This window comes from Scleropages formosus, chromosome 14 (assembly GCF_900964775.1).
Source record: "Scleropages formosus chromosome 14, fSclFor1.1, whole genome shotgun sequence".
Classification (NCBI taxonomy): Eukaryota; Metazoa; Chordata; class Actinopteri; order Osteoglossiformes; family Osteoglossidae; genus Scleropages; species Scleropages formosus.
The window spans coordinates 1165870-1184632 of NC_041819.1; the positions used below are offsets into that span (position 1 = coordinate 1165870).

Genomic DNA, 18763 nt, shown 5'->3' on the forward strand with positions numbered 1-18763 from the left:
AAAATAAAAAATGATTACTTGTGTGAGAATCGGAGCTGTATTGTAGTTCTCTTATTTTTCTGTTAATTCAAATTAGAATAAAATCGCGTCTTCGTTATTTTCAGTGTTATAAATTGATAGTGGCATGGAGAACACAAAGGTAAATGGCGACATAATGTAACAATGATGTGTTGTCTTCACAACTTATTTCTTCGACAACAACAACAAGTAGTTCTAGTTGTAAGTTATTTTATCTTCACAACAACAACAGTCACTGTACTTGGACGAAAATACCAGGGAAAACACTACATCATCATCTTCCTCCCTGTCACACAATCGCAGATGAAAATAAATACTTTTCTATTTGACAGTTTGTAAATTTAAAATAGTGTTTTTTTGATTTTCTCAATTCAATCAATCATGCTTTATCCTTTCTCTATTTTTAGGTCAGAAAAGTCCGGCGCAGAGAAACGCCACAGCTGCCCTCAGTAAGTGGCCTGTATAAAATCACTCTTGTAATCACCGCACACGCGCGCGCACACGATGGTACGCCAGTCCATCGCAACAGGACCCGGCCAAACCCGCTGTGCCACCGCACCCCCTACAAGCGTTCCATTCAGTCCTCATACCTCGTCCTGATTCCTTCCCTATGTTCACTTTTTAAGTGATACAGACAAAATACACTGCTGATTAGTTCTTATAACTTGGGTTATACACTTGATCTGTCCAGTGTGAATTCAGAGCTTAACTCTCTGTAGTGTTAAATACATGATTAATTTAAACACCGTTTCCCTGTGTTGAATACAGTTTGATTGGGAAGAAGCAGTGATTTTGTGCAGTCATGGGTTTCATCTTTCGACCATGAACAATTAATAAACAATTTTCAATTTGTTAGTTATTTTTGACCATGCAAAATTATAATTATAATCTAATGACCAGATGCTCGAGGCTGTGGGAACAGACCACATCAGGATCAGCCAGCCAGACCCCCCCCCCAGCCAGCCATCATGTTTGTCAGAGAAGGTGAAAGAGTAGGATCAGCACCCAGTGCCCGTTCAGAGCTCCTGGTGATGGGGCAAGACTGGCAGTTTGAAGGAATTAGGAAGGCAATTTAGGTTTCTAGCCACTGTCACAGAGACATCCCTGAGGCTGGACATCATACCACCACCTCAAGCAAGTCATCTTGTTGGAGCCTACAGTCCCATGGGAAGAATGCATGGAGGAGGCCAAAGAGAGGAAGATGATGAAAGAAGTGGAACTGGTGGTGTTTGAAAGGCTGGAGGACAAGCTGTGATCCCACTGAAGTAGGTTGCAGGGGCTTTGCAAAGAAGGCTTACAGTGTGCTGGGTATCACAGACAGTCAGAGAGGGAAGGCCAAGCAGGTACTAAGGCTATGGAGAGGGTGTCCAGATGGCTGTGGATGTATACACAGCAGTACATGGATGCAGACTGAGGACTGAGCAACCCCTGGTTGTATTGAAGGCATGTTGAATATGTAAATGTTAGCACATTTTTGAGAATTCCACAAAAGAATATTGTTGATAAAAATATGCAAACTGTTGATCTAATAATCATCTGAGGTTTGACACTTGTCCAAGTAAATATTTTAATATATTTATTCATTTAGCAGATGCTTTTCTCCAAAGTGATGTACATCTCAGAACAATAAATAATAAAATAATAAAGACAGAGGATATCATAAAAAGGTACACTGCCTCTTTAAGCGATCAATATCTGTGCTGTGATAATCCCACTCCTTGGTAGATGTTAATTCCTTGCAGATTTAGCTCAGGATTAACTGGCGCCTCAGCCCTCCCCTTATTGGGACGGTCATATCTGTGGCCATCCCAAACACTGGAGGAGTGGGAAGAAGACAGGTGGTGAGTTGTATGCCTTATCTGTGGCTCTTGCATCACTTAGAGCTGTACTGTTTGGAGTCCTGAAGATTCGGTCGAGCAGACTTTGACATCTGATAGGTTCGTGAGGTGGATTCAGACTGATTGTGGTGAGGTTTTAGTTAATGGTGATCTACTAATCTGACATTATTTTTACTTGTTTTGAAAGTTAATTATCCTTATATTATCCATATAATACCTTATTTGTGTTAGATCCATAATGCCTTACGAATAAAAATTTATTACTAGCCAGAATTTTCAAAGATGACACTTTCTCTTGGTGTTTGGTTCCTCTTATAGAATCTGTTGATAGAAGAATGTGTGTAAGCAATCACTGTGAAAAGTATTTTACTGTACAGCTTGTTTTATATAAACAGTTCTGATTCTGAGTTTATAAATAGAATAATTTACTCTGTCTTTAATAGCCACCTGCTGAACATTCTTGGAGTTTTTATACCGCTAAGATCACTTTTGTGTGAGTGAGTGTTGTGCGTTAGAAATGATATACAAGACGTGGTTGATTAGGTTACTTGGTATGCTGTTGTGTCTTCCTGGTGATCTGTAATGTGTGTGTGTGTGTGTGTGTGTGTGTGTGTGTGTGTGTGTGTGTGTGTGTGTGTGTGAAAGAGAGAGAGAACAACAACTGCAGTGTAGTTGGGATTCCTCGTGTGTTCCCTTCCAGTCTGCTCTCCTGGAAATGTTTGGTACAGTTTTTGTCCACCTGAGTGCTTTCACTGGTGACTAGTGCTGTGGCCTTCTGTTTGGTCTCTCTGATGGTTTGTAACACACTTGCTTGGCCTACACAGACCCTCCTGCAGGGTTTTGGCTCTCTTCCCAACTCACTTCCAGGTTGCTTTTAAATGTGAGCCAGACTGCATGTATGTACACTATTCAGATAGGTCTGTGAGGAGTTGTACATGTCAGCTGTGACCTGGGCACAAGCTCATGAAGAGACACTGGCTTCTTTCATCAGCCGCTTCTACTTGTATTTGTGCTCAGCTCACACAATATGTCTCTTGTTGTTTATGTTGCGGTACTACTTTCACTCTGAACTCAATTGATCAGTCATTGTTTTCATGCTCATCTCTATTTTTGACTTTTGTCTTTCAGTGCGCACCACGTGCACTACCCCCCATGCCAAGGTGAGTGTTGTGTTCCAGATGTCCTGGTTGCTGTATTAATGTTGTTTTAAGTTCAGATGTGGCTGTGGTGTCTTTCAGAGAATGTAAAACCACTAGACTGAGTGAGGTTCCGTACTTGCACATATTTATGGTCAGAAGAACACTAAATGGGAGAAACCGTTATAGGTGGCAAAAGAGAAAAGCATTTTTAAACTGAAAATGTTATAACGTGTTCACGTTACCACATACTGTTGTACTGTATTCTGTGACCGCATAGTGAATAAGTACCAGGACATTTGGTAAGAATGACCAGAATGAACCCACGCACACTGGCTGAAGCCACTTGGGACACACCCAGAACAGGACGCCAGTCCATCACAAGGCACCCCGAGCAGGACTCAAATCCCAGACCCACCAGAGAGCAGGACCTGGCCAAACCCGCTGCACCACCGCACCCCCTTTTTGTAGAATGAACCAAAATCACTTAAATATCCAGTTGTATATAAACATGAGAAAACTGAAACTAGTGGGCAGTTTGAGCAGAACTGCATTATGTATATTGTTGGCAAATAAATTAGGACAGTATGATAATCTAAACAATGCTTGTTAAACTCTTGGTGTTAAAGTATTGGTGAGCCTTTTGTATGAATTTTAATTTTTCATCTGAAAGGCTCTATTGAATTCCTTTTCACAGATTACAGATGCAGTTAATACCAGTTACAGGTGTGGGTGGATTTGCTGGGAAGTGGGGGCGGGACAGTGATAGAGAGCTTATTTATGGTATAATCCACTCACCTGCAGGCCACTGAGTCCCACAGCTCTGCCAAGCAGATGTCATGCCTTAAAAAGTGCAGGCTGGGCTGCAGTGCTCACCTTCTTTATACTTGGTTATTTAGTGTGTAGCTGCTCACAGGATACTTGTCCAAGCTGTGTCCTCTTTTTCTTTTACCGTTACCCATCGTAGAGCTGGGTGCTTCAGTCCAGCAGGTGAAATTATTTGTTTTTCCAGTTTTTAGAACAGTTGTCTAATTCTTCCTGGTATTTGAAAGTGAATCATTTTACTCCAAAATATTTTCATCTCTGCCAAATGCATGCTTGTGTCCACTAAAACCACTGACATTTCTCTCTCTTCTTGTTTTCCCTCTACTCAAAGTGAAGACACAGGAGGTGAGTGTGTTTGGTGTGGAAGATGACCTCCATTGGACTGTCAAATCAGATGTGGCCATGGTCCTGCAACAATAGGTTCCATCCCTACATAACATCTTAATGGCCATATTTTAAAGGCAGCTACTTGATTAATGAGATGAACCTTCAGGCTGTTGACGATCTTGTTTCGTCCTGATTTTACACTGAGATAATTGCATCAATTATCTTAAGGAGTCTGAAGGTCTTACATAACACATTAAACTCACTTAGTGTTCATGGCATAGCATCGCTTCGGTTGTTGATTCTCTTATTCCACCTGTGTCTTCACTGTTAATCTAATCCAGAAGAAATGCCGATCACCAAAGCCAGGAGGAAGAAGTCAAAAAAGGAGGCAAATGAAGTTGAAGATTCAGAGGGTGGGTTTAGAAAGCAGTGGACAGAAATGATGTGATTGCTTATATTGTGGGTTGGTCCTGTTTGAGTGTACAGTGCATGAGTTTTGGTAATTGTATTAAACTGTAAGGGACAGGAACTATTTACCTTTATGTCTTCACAGAGAATATACAAAATCTATTATCTAACATTGCGTTACCCAACTGGGTGTGGTGGCGCAGTGGGTTTGACCAGGGCCTATTCTCTGATGGGTCTGGGGTTCGAGTCCTGCTTGGGGTGCCTTCTGATGGACTGGCGTCCCATCCTGGGTGTGTCCCCTCCCCCTCAGGCCTTGCTCCCTGTATTGCCAGCTTAGGCTCCGGCTTGCCACAACCCCTGCTTGGGACAAGCAGTTTCAGACTCTGTGTGTGTGTGTGTGTGTGTGTTACCCAACCCAGTAGTAATTACTGAAGTAAGTGTTCTGTGCTGTGGTACTTGATCTATGCAGCCCACCTGTTTGCAGTGACTACTTTCTCTTAGCAGAAGCGGGGATGGAACTGGAGGGGATGACCAACCGCAAGGACTCAGACGCTCGAGAGCCCATGACCCCAGAACCCCAGGAAATGGCACCACAAAGAAGGAAGAAGAAGAAGAAGACACAAACATCAGGTAAACTGGTCCATTTGAACACAAGTGATCTCACCACTTTGATATGTGTACCTATACATAGCTTTGAACCCTTATACTTACATGGTTGATTGTTATGCTGCATTTTGTGTGTTACATTTACATTTATTCATTAATAAAAAGATGAAGACAAAACCGATCTGGCGAATGGGGATGGTGTGGACAACCATACAGATGGAGAGGAAGTAACTCGCAAACCCAGGAAGAAGAAGTGAGTTCAGAGGCTTGGGAAGTCACACCAGTGGGGAGTGTGTGTTTGGGTTCCTGTGTGTGTTGTTTGAACACTTTGGACAGGTCTGCATTTCTCTCTCTACCTGCAGGAAGTCCAAAATCACAGAGATGCAGTACACAAATGAGCTGGAAGTGGAGGACGATGACATTGTCACAGATATGCAGGCACCCCTCCCCCAGGCATCTCTGTTCTCTGCCCCACGGGGCCACAGCCAACCAGTTGGCAAAGTGTTTGTGGAGAGGAGCCGTGAGTGCTTCCAAACGACCGTCCCATCAACCTTATAATGTTAATTTTTGTCATAACAAACTCCTGTTATAGTATTCACGTATGCTTATAAGTTGATTTATAATAAGGTAATCGGGTCGGAACCCCTTCATAAGAAGAGGGCTGCCTGTGTAAAGCAATGGAAACGTGTGAATGAGATCACGGCGTGGACCTTGTAGATGCAAACCTTGCACTGCACACCTGAGATCCTGCTTTTTCTAGAAGTTGGTAAGAAAAGGTGATGCTGTTCTGTCCCTGTGTTCAGGGCGGTTCCATGCAGCAGACCGTTTCGACTTGGCCACATCCAGCGGCCAAGTGGAGGACTACATGGAGGTGAGGCCTGTGTGGACCACCCGGGACGTAGCCATGAAGGTGCACAGTGGATTCAGGTGAGCGAAGGGTTCCAAATTGCTCTCCACGAGTCACTAAAACCTTATAAGGTGCATTCAGATATTTTGGAGTTTCAGCTGTGGTGCTGTCAAAATAAGAAAGATCAGAATGACCTCATACAATCTTTTTGTCTGACAAAGGGCCTGTTTTTGTGTTTTTTCCTGCATGGCTGGTGCCGGTAGGATGATCGGACTCTACTCTCATGGGTTCTTGGCGGGATATGCCATCTGGAACATCGTGGTGGTGTATGTGCTGGCTGGTGAGCAACTCTCCACCCTGCCCAACCTGCTGCAGCAGTACCACACGCTGGCCTACCCATCCCAGTCACTGCTCTACCTGCTGCTGGCCATCAGCATCATCTCTGCCTTTGACAGGTACACAACCTTACCTTTTTAAATGTATTTTCCACTTTGTGGAAAATATTGTCTGTACCGCAGTGTGACGTTTCAGCAGTTAGTGCTAGAATTAATGTGTCATTTTCTTTGTTTGTGTCACGCCCCACCCCCCCTTTTTTTTGTAGGGTGAATCTGGCCAAGGCATCTGTGGCCCTGAGAGGGTTCCTCACGCTGGATCCTGCAGCACTTGCCTCCTTTTGTGAGTGTGCTTCACTGAATGAGCATCTGATTAGTTCCAAGCGCCCCATGCTGTACAAGATCCACAGCCTGATGAATACCCAGCATTCCTCTCTTCTTATCTCCCCCTTCAGTGTACTTTGCTGCTCTGATCCTTTCACTCAGCCAGCAGATGGCCAGTGACCGCATCAACCTGTACCCCACAGCTAACGAGACCTTGTGGTGAGCGATCACCCTCCCCTTGCTAACTGCTCAGTGGGGGCTGGGGGTTGGGCCGTCTTCAGGGTTGTCCCAGGTGTCTGAATTATTCTCTGATGAACAGCCATAAAAGCAACAAACCCTAGCATATGCAGCAGTCAAACCCTCTCAGGACATTTGTTCTACTACTTCCCTCACAAGTAATGATTTACTATTTATTTGTTAACATTTTTCTTCAAATCTCCAAAGTTTACAATGTTAGGTTCGTATGCTAAACTTTTTTTTTTCCCATTTATACCACTGGGAAGTATTTACAGGAGTAATTGAGAGTAAATACCTTGATCAAGGGTACTGTGATGGGAGCATGATGCAAACCTGGGTCCTTTAGCTGGAAGGTGACAGCTCTGTGTGCTACACCACCTGCTGACATCATTCCTGCTTCAGGAAGGCAGACAGGCAGTGATTGGGGCCACTGTTAGAGGACATTCACTGTTCCCCCGTTACAGTAGTGCACTGGGTGTTACAGAGTGCTGTACAAGCCGTTACTGTGCATCACCTTGCCCTGAGCGTCATGATGCGCTGCTCCAACTGCAGGCCCCCTGGCTCTGAGCACCAGATCCTGCAGCCCTGGATTGTAGTGAACCTGGTGGTGGCACTGCTCGTTGGGTTGGCCTGGATATTTGTTTCCACGCGTCATGACATTGACTTCACTGAGGGTGAGTACAGCAGCAGCAGCAGAAAAAAACAGAGGTACTTTGCGACAATGACAAAAATGCCAGCAATGTCATATCTAAAAAGGAAGGATTGTGGTTTGTCAGCTGTAGGGAGTAAAAATGTTGTTTTAGTTTTAAATACTTTCAATGAGGCCAACACTTCATTTTTATTTAATTATACCGATGCTTCTCTGTATACTTGCTTTAGGCAATTGTCTGTGTACGTGTACCCATGCAGGCATGTAAATGTATTAGGTGGGATCCTGTCAACATTTACTGTGTCTCTGTCTGTTAGAGTTCCTCATGGCCATGGATGTTTACGCGTACCCGCGACAAGAAGAGAAGCCAGAAACCACAACTTGAAGGAGATTCCTGTCCTTCAGGGTCACATTCATTAGTTTCCTGACTGACAGTTGAACTGACAGTGTTTTTTATTGTTTGTAACAAATCTATTTTTGTAACTGTGTTACATGTACATAGGCATTTTATTGCATGATGTGCAATTCTTTTTTAAATACAGTATCATCCTTTTTTAATTCCACAAATGTTTCTTGCACATATTGGGGTGCTTTACTGAACATGGATTCTTGGTACATAATGTATTTTTTAAAAATCTTACAACCAAATTTGATGAAAATTTAACTCCTAGTAACTGTATAAACTCTGCGAAGCAGCGTCTGTTTTTCAGTGCAATCTGGGAGTAACTGAGAACAGTGCTTGTCTAATACGAAATTCACTTTGTATAAGATTTCAGTATATGCACCCATATTAAAACACACACACACACACACACACGCACAGTCTGAAACCACTTGTCCCAAGCGGGGTCGACTGCAAGCCGGAGCCTAACGCAGGGTGTAAGGCTGGAGGGGGAGGGGACACACCTAGGACGGGATGCCAGTCTGTCACAAGGGCAACCCAAACAGGACTCAAACCCCAGACCTGCCAGAGAGCAGGCACAGGCCAAACCCGCTGCACCACCGTGCCCCCTGCAATATTAAAACATGGATAAGAACTTGTGTTTTTCTACAATAAACATTCTTTTACAGACTGCTTATTACAACTTTTTGTTTTGCAATTCACATTGCTGATTTGTAAGCACAGGGCTTTGAGTTACAATATATGTGTTCTGGATGAAACAGTATTTTTGGACAATAAACATGTCTCAGTACAAAAAAAAGCCTAAATTGTGGATCTTTAGGTGAGCGATTTTTAAACATTAGAGCCTCAGTGCAAAGTGAAAATGTTACTTTGATTTTAAGTGACTCAAGTGATGCATTTTTGGTTGATTCACTGTTCGCTAATATTAGGTCACTTATACATTTGCCCCTTTGGTGAACAAATATAACCTCTTGTGTAAAATGTATTGATTTAATCTATGTACTAGTGTATCAACATAATGTCCCCAGGCAGGTTAATTGCATTAATCTGGTGGCTACGAAATACCTCACCAAACTACAGAAAGGTGTAGCAAAGTGCTTTTCCTGCGCTCATGCCTTCTTGTACTTTATTATTTACTGTTAGATCGTTACACGACTTGCTGCCACGTTTTGCATAGAAACCAGCAGTTTTCCCAGCGCTTCTGCATGCTGCCCCCTTGTGGAGGAGCACGATACTGTCTCATCGTCTCGTACATCGATTCATTTAGCTATAGCTGACACTTCTCCAAGCGACTTAGTGTTACGGTTACAATTATTTACCCATTTATACAGCTAGATAATTTTACTGTAGCAATTTAGGGTAACTACCTTGCTCAAGGGTAGTACAGAGCTGGTAGAGCCAAGTGGTTGTACCTTCAGTCTAAACGTCTTAAATAAATTTACTTACGCTACCAGCTCAGCTCTCTCTCTCTCTCTCTCTCTGTGTGTATTTACGGTTCGTACAGACAAGGTTGTAATGTTATTTTCTGACCACAATAATTTTGTACATGTACATTATTTCTTCTCAGGAATCATCATACATGAACAAGTTCAACACCAACGGTCTCCGTGTGTACTGCAAGCTGCGAATGATGATCCATGTTAGCTGTCATCTACTCTTTTGGTCTGAGATCGGCTTGTTTGCTCGCTCATCGACTTATTTGGCCTGAGTACAGGATACTTAGTAGATCACAGAGGGCGTGTCGCGGGTTCGTAGTAGACGTGGTACAAGTTGAAGTAGGTTTATTATTTATTTATTTATTTTTTTTTCCCCTCCTCATTTTAAAGAAAGAACTTTGTCGTCGCCGTTTTCAAGGTGCTTGAATCCGAACGACCATGTTGGACTTTGCTATTTTCGCAGTGACGTTTGTCATAATCTTGGTTGGTGCAGTTCTGTACCTGTACCCGGTAAGATTTCAGTCCAGTGACACCCCCCACCCTCCAGATCACCCCCCGCCGCGCATCTCAGTTTTTTGGGAAACACGACTCCACTGCTCCGTTACGTTAATGTACGACTAGTCCTAGTGTGTGCGGTGACAGTACCGTACGGTGTGTGTGCGGTCGCTGCTGGCTGCGCTTTCGTCAAGTTCTCTGTCTCTGTCAGTCTGGTTACTTTCGTCATCACACACGTTTCTCCAGTTTAAAAGACTGGATTTATTTGGCAGCGCGCGACCCACGAAACAGATAATGGTGTGTATTCGCGCTGTTTTGTTCTTAAGGGTATAAGCCCTGAGGGGGTCAGCGCTTCACGGCCGGACCCAACCCAAGTGCACACACAGTTGATACGAGGTCCTCCTGCAGACAGACAGGGCCTCAGAAATCCTCGCTGTCCTCCAGCTCTCCTCTTCCTTTCAGCGCTGTTCTGCTTTAAAAACTCTTTGTGTTGTCCTCTGCTTTTGTCAACATTTTTTCTTCTCGTTTCTGTTTGACTGCAGTCTTCCAGACAAGCCTCTGGAATCCCAGGTCTCACTCCCACAGAGGAGAAGTAAGTGTGCAGTGTGTGTGTCCCTCACCTTTCAGTGCTCCCTTATCGGGGTGCAGCTGTGACTCGTACCGCTTGTGTTTTTTCCAGGGATGGGAATCTGCAGGACATCGTGAACAGGGGCAGTCTGCACGAGTTCCTGGTCGGGCTTCATGACAGATTTGGTCCCGTGGCCTCCTTTTGGTTTGGCCGGAGACCTGTGGTCAGTCTTGGCTCCCTGGAGATGCTGCAGCAACACATCAACCCCAACCGTGCGAGTGAGTCCGGAAGAAATGGGTGGAACCAGTTAAACCTGGTCACACTGTAGTGGGGTTAAGAAGTAGAGGATGACAGCTGGTAGAGTGGTGGTTGGAGCTGCTGTTTTCGGATCTAAAGGTCGCAGGTTTGATCCCCACCTCCGGCTGTAGTACCCTTGAGCAAGGTACTTACTCTAAATTGCTCCATTAAAGTTACCCAGCTGTATAAATGGTTAAGTAATTATAACTTTAACTGTAAGTCGCTTTGGAGAAATGCGTCAACTAAATGAATAGATGTAAATGTACTTCAGAAGGCAATGGTGACTGCATGCAGAACCCATTCTTAGTTCAGTATGCACTGAAATGTGAATAAAATAGTGCACCTTGGACTCAATCACAGCAACAATGGACAGACCCTTTTCAAGACTAAGGACACAAGTGGAGGACAGAAGCTTCTAGTGACACTGTATGTGGTCTCCAAGAGCCAGAAGTGCCTCAGTGGCTCCTAACAACAACTTTTCTTTCTGTTTCTGCTTTTTCCATTTCTGGATTTGTCTCTCTCTCCTTGTCTGTAGCGGACTCATTTGAGACGATGCTGAAGTCTTTACTGGGATACCAGTCTGGGCTCGACGGTAACGTGACAGATGCATTAATGAGGAAGAAAGTGTATGAGAGTGCCATCAACAGCACCCTGGAGAAGAACTTTCCTCTGCTGTTAAAGGTGCGTTTTCCCTGTGATCCTTGTGCATTTCCCACTAGACCAACATGTAATTGTGCTGTCACCAGATAACTACACAGCAGTCGATGCACTTCTGTTTATTTTGTATTGAAGTGTGACACAGCAATCAATTACACAACACCACTAGTCAGATTTAATTTTCTCTGCTCTAGCATGACATACGTTATATATGTACACGGTCGCAGAGAGTAGCAGTGAAAATGGGGATTGCAAGAGATGTCTCCAATTAACTTACACCGCTCTAATACCCTAACCAAGTAAGGAAAGTATAATTATCAGTACTGAAAGCTATGCAGAAGTGAAAACTTAGACATGACCACTAATTATAATGAAGAGAGTGCTCACGGTAAATAAGCCTGTAAATAAATTGCTGAAAATCCGGGACAACTTAAACCACTCAATAGGAAAATTGAGGGTTGGGTGAAATTTAAAGAATGTCAGTTCTCATCAACCAGTAAAACTTATTACAGTAACGATGCATAAATATTACACCAATTATGATCAAGAGCCATATTTTTTGGTAAATTAACCAGGACAAAATTGCTCAGCGATCCATACTGTAATTATGTGTTCCTTCATCGGTTGTGTCGGACAATAACAATTACTTGAGCTTTTATTCCAGTGTCAGGTCTGAGTGGCCCACAGTACAAAAGGGGCTGGTGTTTTCTCTCATGGCAGTGACTGACACACACTCTAATTTGAGCACTGCTCCTGTGTGAAATGTGATTTTGACTTCTCAAAATTATCTCTCATTTTCCTTTTCCTCCTACTTTTCTTTTCACTCTGCTCAGCTGGCGGAGGAGCTTGTGGGGAAATGGCAGTCCTTCCCCGAGTCCCAGCACACCCCTCTGTGCGCTCACCTCCTGGGACTGGCCATGAAGTCCGTCACCCAGCTCGCCCTGGGCAAACGTTTTCAGGATGATACAGAGGTCATCCGCTTCCGAAAAAACCACGAAGCGGTTTGTGACTCTGATATTTTTTTTCTTTTTTTTTGATTATCTGGAGCCACCATATCTGGCAGAGAGATGTTTTTTTTTTTTAACCACATGTCCTCCTGTCTTGGCAGATCTGGTCAGAGATTGGGAGGGGCTATTTGGATGGGTCTCTGGAAAAGAGCTCCACCCGCAAAAAGCACTTTGAGGATGGTGAGTGAACAACTTCAGGGGAAGTTCAGTGAGTGCACTAGTGAAATATGAATGCTTGTAAATAAATTCAGAGAAAATATTGCACACAATAATTGACATTTCATTGGCATGACAACTTTAAGGTATTCAAGAATGTTTTGGCACCCATCTCGAAATTATTAGAATGTACTACATGATCACACCTGGGGCATATTGTAAATTTTTTGACCTGGACCTCTAGCTCTTTGGATTTCAACTTATTTGCAGTTCCTTGGTCTGCTGTCTCTACCTCTATGTTATTGTGACCATGTGCTATTCATAAATGGAAAACAAATGTACAGTTTATTGCAGCGAAAACTGATTGCATTCACATAAAGCTGTCATAGATAGTAATAGTATAGTGATATAATTTATGTTTTGACTTTTATTTAGCTAAACTGTTATTTTCAGACCAAAGCCATGCTTCTGTATCCCCAGGAGCCTTAGAAGTTCTACTTGACATGTAAGGAATGACTTTCACATCTGTGACAGTGGCCACATGATGTTTTAACTAGTGTTTTTGTGTCTTTGTGTGTGCCCTGCAGCATTATCCGAGATGGAAGCAGTGCTAAAGTCTGTGGCCAAGGAACGGAAGGGGCAGAGCTCTGGCTCACCAGCATTTATTGACTCTTTGTTGCAGGCTAACCTTACAGAGAGGCAGGTAAATGCATACAGAAATGGCTATATTTCTCAAAGATCTGCAGACTAAATAAGAATAATTGAAAATGTATTATTTTGCTTCTACATACAAGCACACTTTTGGATATAAGTGGAATAATACAGACCAAGTTTTGTTCTCGTTTGACTGAAATGCCGTCTGTTTTTCTGCAGGTCATGGAAGACAGTATGGTGTTTATTCTAGCCGGTTCTGTAATTACAGCTAATTGTAAGTGTGAGATAATTCTGTTCTGTTGCACTGGGTCTTCCGCTCCCTACAGTTCTTTTGTATCAGCAGGATTTCAGTATCAGAAGGTGCCTTGGAAACAACTTTGTACAGATGAGTTGGTTCATGTCCTGTAAAGCTTTAACACATTAATTTTTTGTTGTCCCAGTATGTATTTGGGCTGTGCATTTCTTGTCTGCGTCAGAAGACGTGCAAGAGAAACTGCACAGGGAGCTCAAGGACGTCCTTGGCAACGAGCCTGTGTCCTTGAAAAAGGCTTTGCAGCTCAAGTAAGTGCAGACACGTACCATCTGAATCGTTGTTTACATGAAATTCCACCTTTTTCAGTGTGACAGCCCTCTCCTTGGAGAGCCTAGCATTGTACTCTGGGTATAAGGGTCTTAAAGACTGATTTCTGTATTTACAGTGCATTTGTATTTATTCGTTTAGGAGACACTTTTGTATCAGATGTCCATTCAATAACAGAGAAAGAACTTTAAATACACACGATTATCAAAGCAAGTCTTGTTTTTTTTTTGCGCCATTTTACTGGAACACTTAAGTAGTTGGGATTGAAGTGACGTTCAGTTAGAGATACATAGGTAATGCAAAGATGGTGGTACTGAACTCTGACAAAGGTGTTATGAGATGGGGTAAGAAATGGGTTGTGAAAGAGATGGGTTTTGAGACAGTTATTGAGTGCTGAGAGAGATTCAGCAGTTCTGAGGGATAGAGGGAGGATCATATTTTTCATTTTTAGACCACTCATTAGCGAGGCTAGGCAGAGACGGGAGCATAGCAGTGTTGCCGGGGTGTGGGGAGCTCAGCCAGATAGCTGGGTCTGACATGGTTCTGTGTGTTGCTGCAGTTATTGCCGGCAGGTGCTCAACGAGACAGTGCGAACTGCCAAACTGACACCCATCGCAGCTCGGCTCCAGGAGGTCGAGGGGAAGGTTGACCAGCACGTCATTCCCAAAGAGGTAGCCAAACCCCGTTCCGTTCCAAAACGAGCATGCACACAAGCCATTTCTCTCCGTCACCGTGCAAAAGGAACGTTTCCTTGTCCTCCCCTTTACAAAGCATGAAGCAGCGTGTAATTTCTAAAACAAATCATCCTCACGTCGGTAGAAATTGTTTGCAAAAGATTCATCTGTGACACAGCCGTGGGGAGTTGCATTTGATTTTGACCAAAATGGAACTCATTTGTTTCATTTTCTGTTCAGAAGGATAATTGGATGCTCTCTGGGCTTAGTGCAAAAATGTGTATTTTCTGCGCTCAACACCTGGCTGCCCAGAGGAATCCTGCTCCTCTCTCTTTATACTCTGTTGTTGATGATCAGTTGATGAACATGAGGTGGGGAAGAGCAAGAGATTAGTGGCGTATAAAACCGAAATGAGGGTTTCTACCCTTTTTTCTCTGTGCACTTCCGATCATTCTGATAGCCCAGAATTCTGCTCTCCTACAGATTTGTGACTTGTGTGCTGCATGTTGGTCTTTCTCCAGATGTTAGTGATCTATGCTCTGGGAGTGGTCCTACAGGATGCAGACACCTGGACTCTGCCATACAGGTATGTGAACATGTGTTCTGTACAGTGTATGAGACAGTCCTCTGAGCATGATCCATTGATGAAAAGAACTCTGTGGAAGATTCTCTGTGGACTGTATGGTATTGGAGGTTCTTGCAGTAAACTTCATTACCCCCCTGCTGTCCCTTTTGCAGGTTTAACCCAGACAGGTTCAAGGAGGATGGAGCCAGGAAGAACTTTTCTCTGTTGGGCTTCTCAGGGAACCAGGTGTGCCCAGAGCTCAGGTGAATAATAAGGGATGGAGGAGTGATAGAAGGGGGCAAAGTGTGATTGCTTCATGTGTTCTCAGTTCAGATGCGTGGAGATTTTGGTCATCTGTTATAAATAGACATAATGCACCAGACTGTTTCATCCAAAGCATTGTACCATGTTTGACTCATTTATGCAGCTGCATATTTTACTAGAGCAATTTGACGAAAGTGCTTTGAGTACAGAGCTCAGTGACACTACGGCACTATCACAGAGTGGGGCATGAACCAGCAACCTTCAGGTTACGAGAGCACATTCGTAACTGCTGTGCTTCATGCTGTAATCCAAGGCTCATGTGTAAGCCACTCGCCAGCACAGATGAATGGTATCGGTGACCTCGGATATCTGTGTTTGCTCTCTTCCACCCAGGTTTGCCTACACGGTGGCTACTGTCCTCCTGAGTACGTTGGTGCGTAGGCTTCGACTTCATCAGATCGAGAACCAGGTGGTAGAAGCCCGATACGAGTTAGTGACAACCCCTAAAGATGACACCTGGATCACACTAAACAGGAGGAACTAATGCTGTCCCTGCCCTAGAGCTCTGTGTTTGGAGACCCCCAGGTTTCAGTTGGAGAGAAATGGTTTTTGGACTTCAGGTTACATGAGGACCTGTTGTTTATAGCCATGTTTTGTTTCAATACATAAGTCTGACATACAGAAGATTATGTGATTTAGAGAAAAAAAATTCAGGTAAGTAGTTGCACAAGTAAACGTTGCACTCTACTATCCTGAATGTCAGTCAAGAAGGTCTTTACTGATGTGCTCCGGAGACCCCTGGGCTAACTGTCGGTTTCAAGGCCCCTTTAGAAATCCGAATGGATGCAGTGGTGTATGATCATGTTTGCACCCATTCCTTTGTCACAGAGGGGAAATAATTTTGTTAATAAAATTTTATAACAAAAAATCTACATCCTGGTTCTTTATTAATGAACATTTTTGAGATGTCCTGCACAAATTTAGCAGTTTATGGTCTGTTTTTGGGGTTTATTCAGTTGTTTAAAAACAGCCAAGTGTGTTTTACATGGACTTGTTGAAATCAAGGCTCACAACAGAACAATAAAATTTTAACACATTTTCAGTAAAAAGAATATATGTTTCTCACCCTGTGATTAATGCAGTGAAGTGTTCCACTTCTGCACACATCTGTCCATGTCCCATTGAGCACATTTCTAACTTTAATTTTCACTATATTGTGATGTGGAGTTTAGCAGGATGGACCAGATTGTGTTTAAAGTGATTTGTAATGCTGTTTAATATAGTCCAACTTCATTTTACAGTAGTCAGACCGTTACTCACTATACTGTTAAATATTTTAACCCCACGTGTAAAGCTTTGAATAAAAAAGTTAATCTGATCATCTGTTGATTTCATATTGGTTTTTTTACTATAATAAAAATAAATTGCTGGAGCAATTTAATTTTCTTACATGTGACCACCTTATGAACCCCTTATGAAGGAAAAAGCAAGGCGTCCGTTTACCCCGCCCGGTATGGGGTCACCGGGGCCCCACCCTGGAGCCAGGCCTGGGGGGGGGGCTCGCATGCGAGCGCCTGGTGGCCAGGTCTATGCCCACGGGGCCTGGCCGGGCTCAGCCCGAAGCCATAACGTGGAGCCGCTCTTCGGTGGGCTCACCACCTGCCGGAGAAACCGTAAGGGGCCGGTGCATTGTGAGTTGGGCGGTGGTCGGGGCCGAGTGCCCGGCCGACCCAAACCTCGGGCGCCAACTCTGGTTTTTGGGACTTGGAATGTCACCTCACTGGCGGGGAAGGAGCCTGAGCTGGTGCGGGAAGTTGAGAGATACCGTCTAGATATAGTCGGGCTCACTTCCACTCACAGCTTGGGTTCTGGAACCACTCTACTCGATCGAGGGTGGACTCTCCACTATTCTGGCGTTGCCCAAGGTGAGAGGCGGCGGGCTGGTGTGGGCTTATTAATAGCCCCCCAGTTCAGCCGCCATGTGTTGGAGTCTACCCCGGTGAATGAGAGGGTCATCTCCCTACGCCTTCGGGTCAGGGAACGGTCTCTCACTGTCGTTTGTGCTTATGCGCCTAGCGGCAGCGTAGAGTACCCGGCCTTTTTAGAGTCCTTGGGGGGCGTGCTGGAAAGCGCTCCCACTGGGGACTCTGTCGTTCTACTGGGGGACTTTAACGCCCACGTGGGCAGCGACAGTGATACCTGGAGGGGCGTGATTGGGAGGAACGGCCTCCCTGATCTGAACCCGAGTGGTGAGTTGTTATTGGATTTCTGTGCTAGTCGCGGTTTATCCATAACGAACACCATGTTCATGCATAAGGGTGTCCACCAGTGCACTTGGCACCAGGACACCCTAGGTCGGAGGTCGATGATCGACTTTGTAGTCGTTTCTTCTGACCTTCGGCCATATGTCTTGGACACTCGGGTGAAGAGAGGGGCTGAGCTGTCAACTGATCACCACCTGGTGGTGAGTTGGATTCGATGGCGGGGGAAAAAGCTGGATAGACCTGGCAGGCCCAAACGCATAGTGAGGGTCTGTTGGGAACGTTTGGCGGAGGCCCCTGTCAGAGAGGTCTTCAACTCCCACCTCCGACAGAGCTTCAACCAGGTCCCGAGGGAGGTGGGGGACATTGAGTCCGAATGGACTATGTTCCGCTCCTCCATTGTCGGTGCGGCGGTTCGGAGCTGCGGCCATAAGGTCTCCGGTGCCTGTCGCGGCGGCAATCCCCGAACACGGTGGTGGACACCGGAAGTAAGGGATGCCGTCAAGCTGAAGAAGGAGTTCTATCGGGCCTGGCTGGCTCATGGGACTCCTGAAGCAGCTGACAGGTACCGACGGGCCAAACGGAGCGCGGCTCTGGCAGTCGCCGCGGCAAAAACTCGGGCTTGGGAGGAGTTCGGTGAGGCCATGGAGGAAGACTTTCGGTCGGCCTCAAAGAGATTCTGGCAAACCGTCCGGCGACTCAGAGGGGGGAAGCGGTGTTCCACGAACACTGTTTACAGTGGAAGTGGTGCGCTGCTGACCTCAGCTGAGGATGTTCTCGGGCGGTGGAAGGAGTACTTTGAGGATCTCCTCAATCCCTCCGACACGCCTTCCGTAGAGGAAGCTGAGGCTGGGGACTCGGAGGGGGACTCGTCCATTTCCCTGGCTGAAGTTGCTGAGGTAGTCAAAAAACTCCTCGGTGGCAAGGCTCCGGGGGTGGATGAGATCCGCCCCGAGTTTCTCAAGTCTCTGGATGTTGTGGGGCTGTCTTGGCTGACACGCCTCTGCAGCATCGCGTGGAGTTCGGGAACGGTGCCTCTGGACTGGCAGACCGGGGTGGTGGTCCCTCTTTTTAAGAAGGGGGACCGGAGATTGTGTTCCAACTACAGGGGGATCACACTCCTTAGCCTCCCTGGGAAAGTCTATGCCAGGGTACTGGAGAGGAGAATCCGACCGATAGTCGAACCTCGGATTCAGGAG

At 45.0% G+C, this 18763-nt stretch overlaps 2 protein-coding genes across 5 annotated transcripts; both read left to right on the top strand.

Moving 5' to 3' along the window:
* The first annotated feature begins 2 nt into the window (after positions 1-2).
* LOC108918470 (transmembrane protein 237A-like) lies at positions 3-8395 on the top strand. 4 transcript variants are annotated; one of them, XM_018725774.2, is made up of 15 exons: positions 100-139; positions 426-467; positions 919-1283; positions 2985-3016; positions 4149-4162; positions 4486-4557; positions 5057-5182; positions 5324-5411; positions 5521-5678; positions 5962-6085; positions 6269-6460; positions 6607-6680; positions 6793-6880; positions 7451-7572; positions 7865-8395. In XM_018725774.2, the coding sequence occupies exons 4-15, from the start codon at positions 3009-3011 to the stop codon at positions 7930-7932; spliced, it is 1134 nt and encodes a 377-aa protein (XP_018581290.1). In that variant the 5' UTR covers positions 100-139; positions 426-467; positions 919-1283; positions 2985-3008; the 3' UTR covers positions 7933-8395. The 4 variants fall into 4 exon arrangements, with proteins under 4 accessions (XP_018581281.1, XP_018581290.1, XP_029113788.1 ...); XM_018725765.2 differs by lacking the exon at positions 919-1283 and having other exon boundaries at positions 3-139; XM_029257955.1 differs by lacking the exons at positions 100-139; positions 426-467; positions 919-1283 and adding an exon at positions 1659-1685.
* Positions 8396-9673: 1278 nt separating this feature from the next.
* On the top strand, positions 9674-16646 carry cyp20a1 (cytochrome P450, family 20, subfamily A, polypeptide 1). The gene is made up of 13 exons (XM_018765960.2): positions 9674-9896; positions 10424-10473; positions 10561-10727; positions 11282-11427; positions 12237-12404; positions 12512-12590; positions 13154-13269; positions 13440-13494; positions 13661-13781; positions 14360-14471; positions 14996-15060; positions 15213-15302; positions 15697-16646. Exons 1-13 carry the CDS (start codon positions 9825-9827, stop codon positions 15845-15847), a joined length of 1392 nt encoding a protein of 463 aa, XP_018621476.1. The 5' UTR covers positions 9674-9824; the 3' UTR covers positions 15848-16646.
* Positions 16647-18763: the final 2117 nt, after the last annotated feature.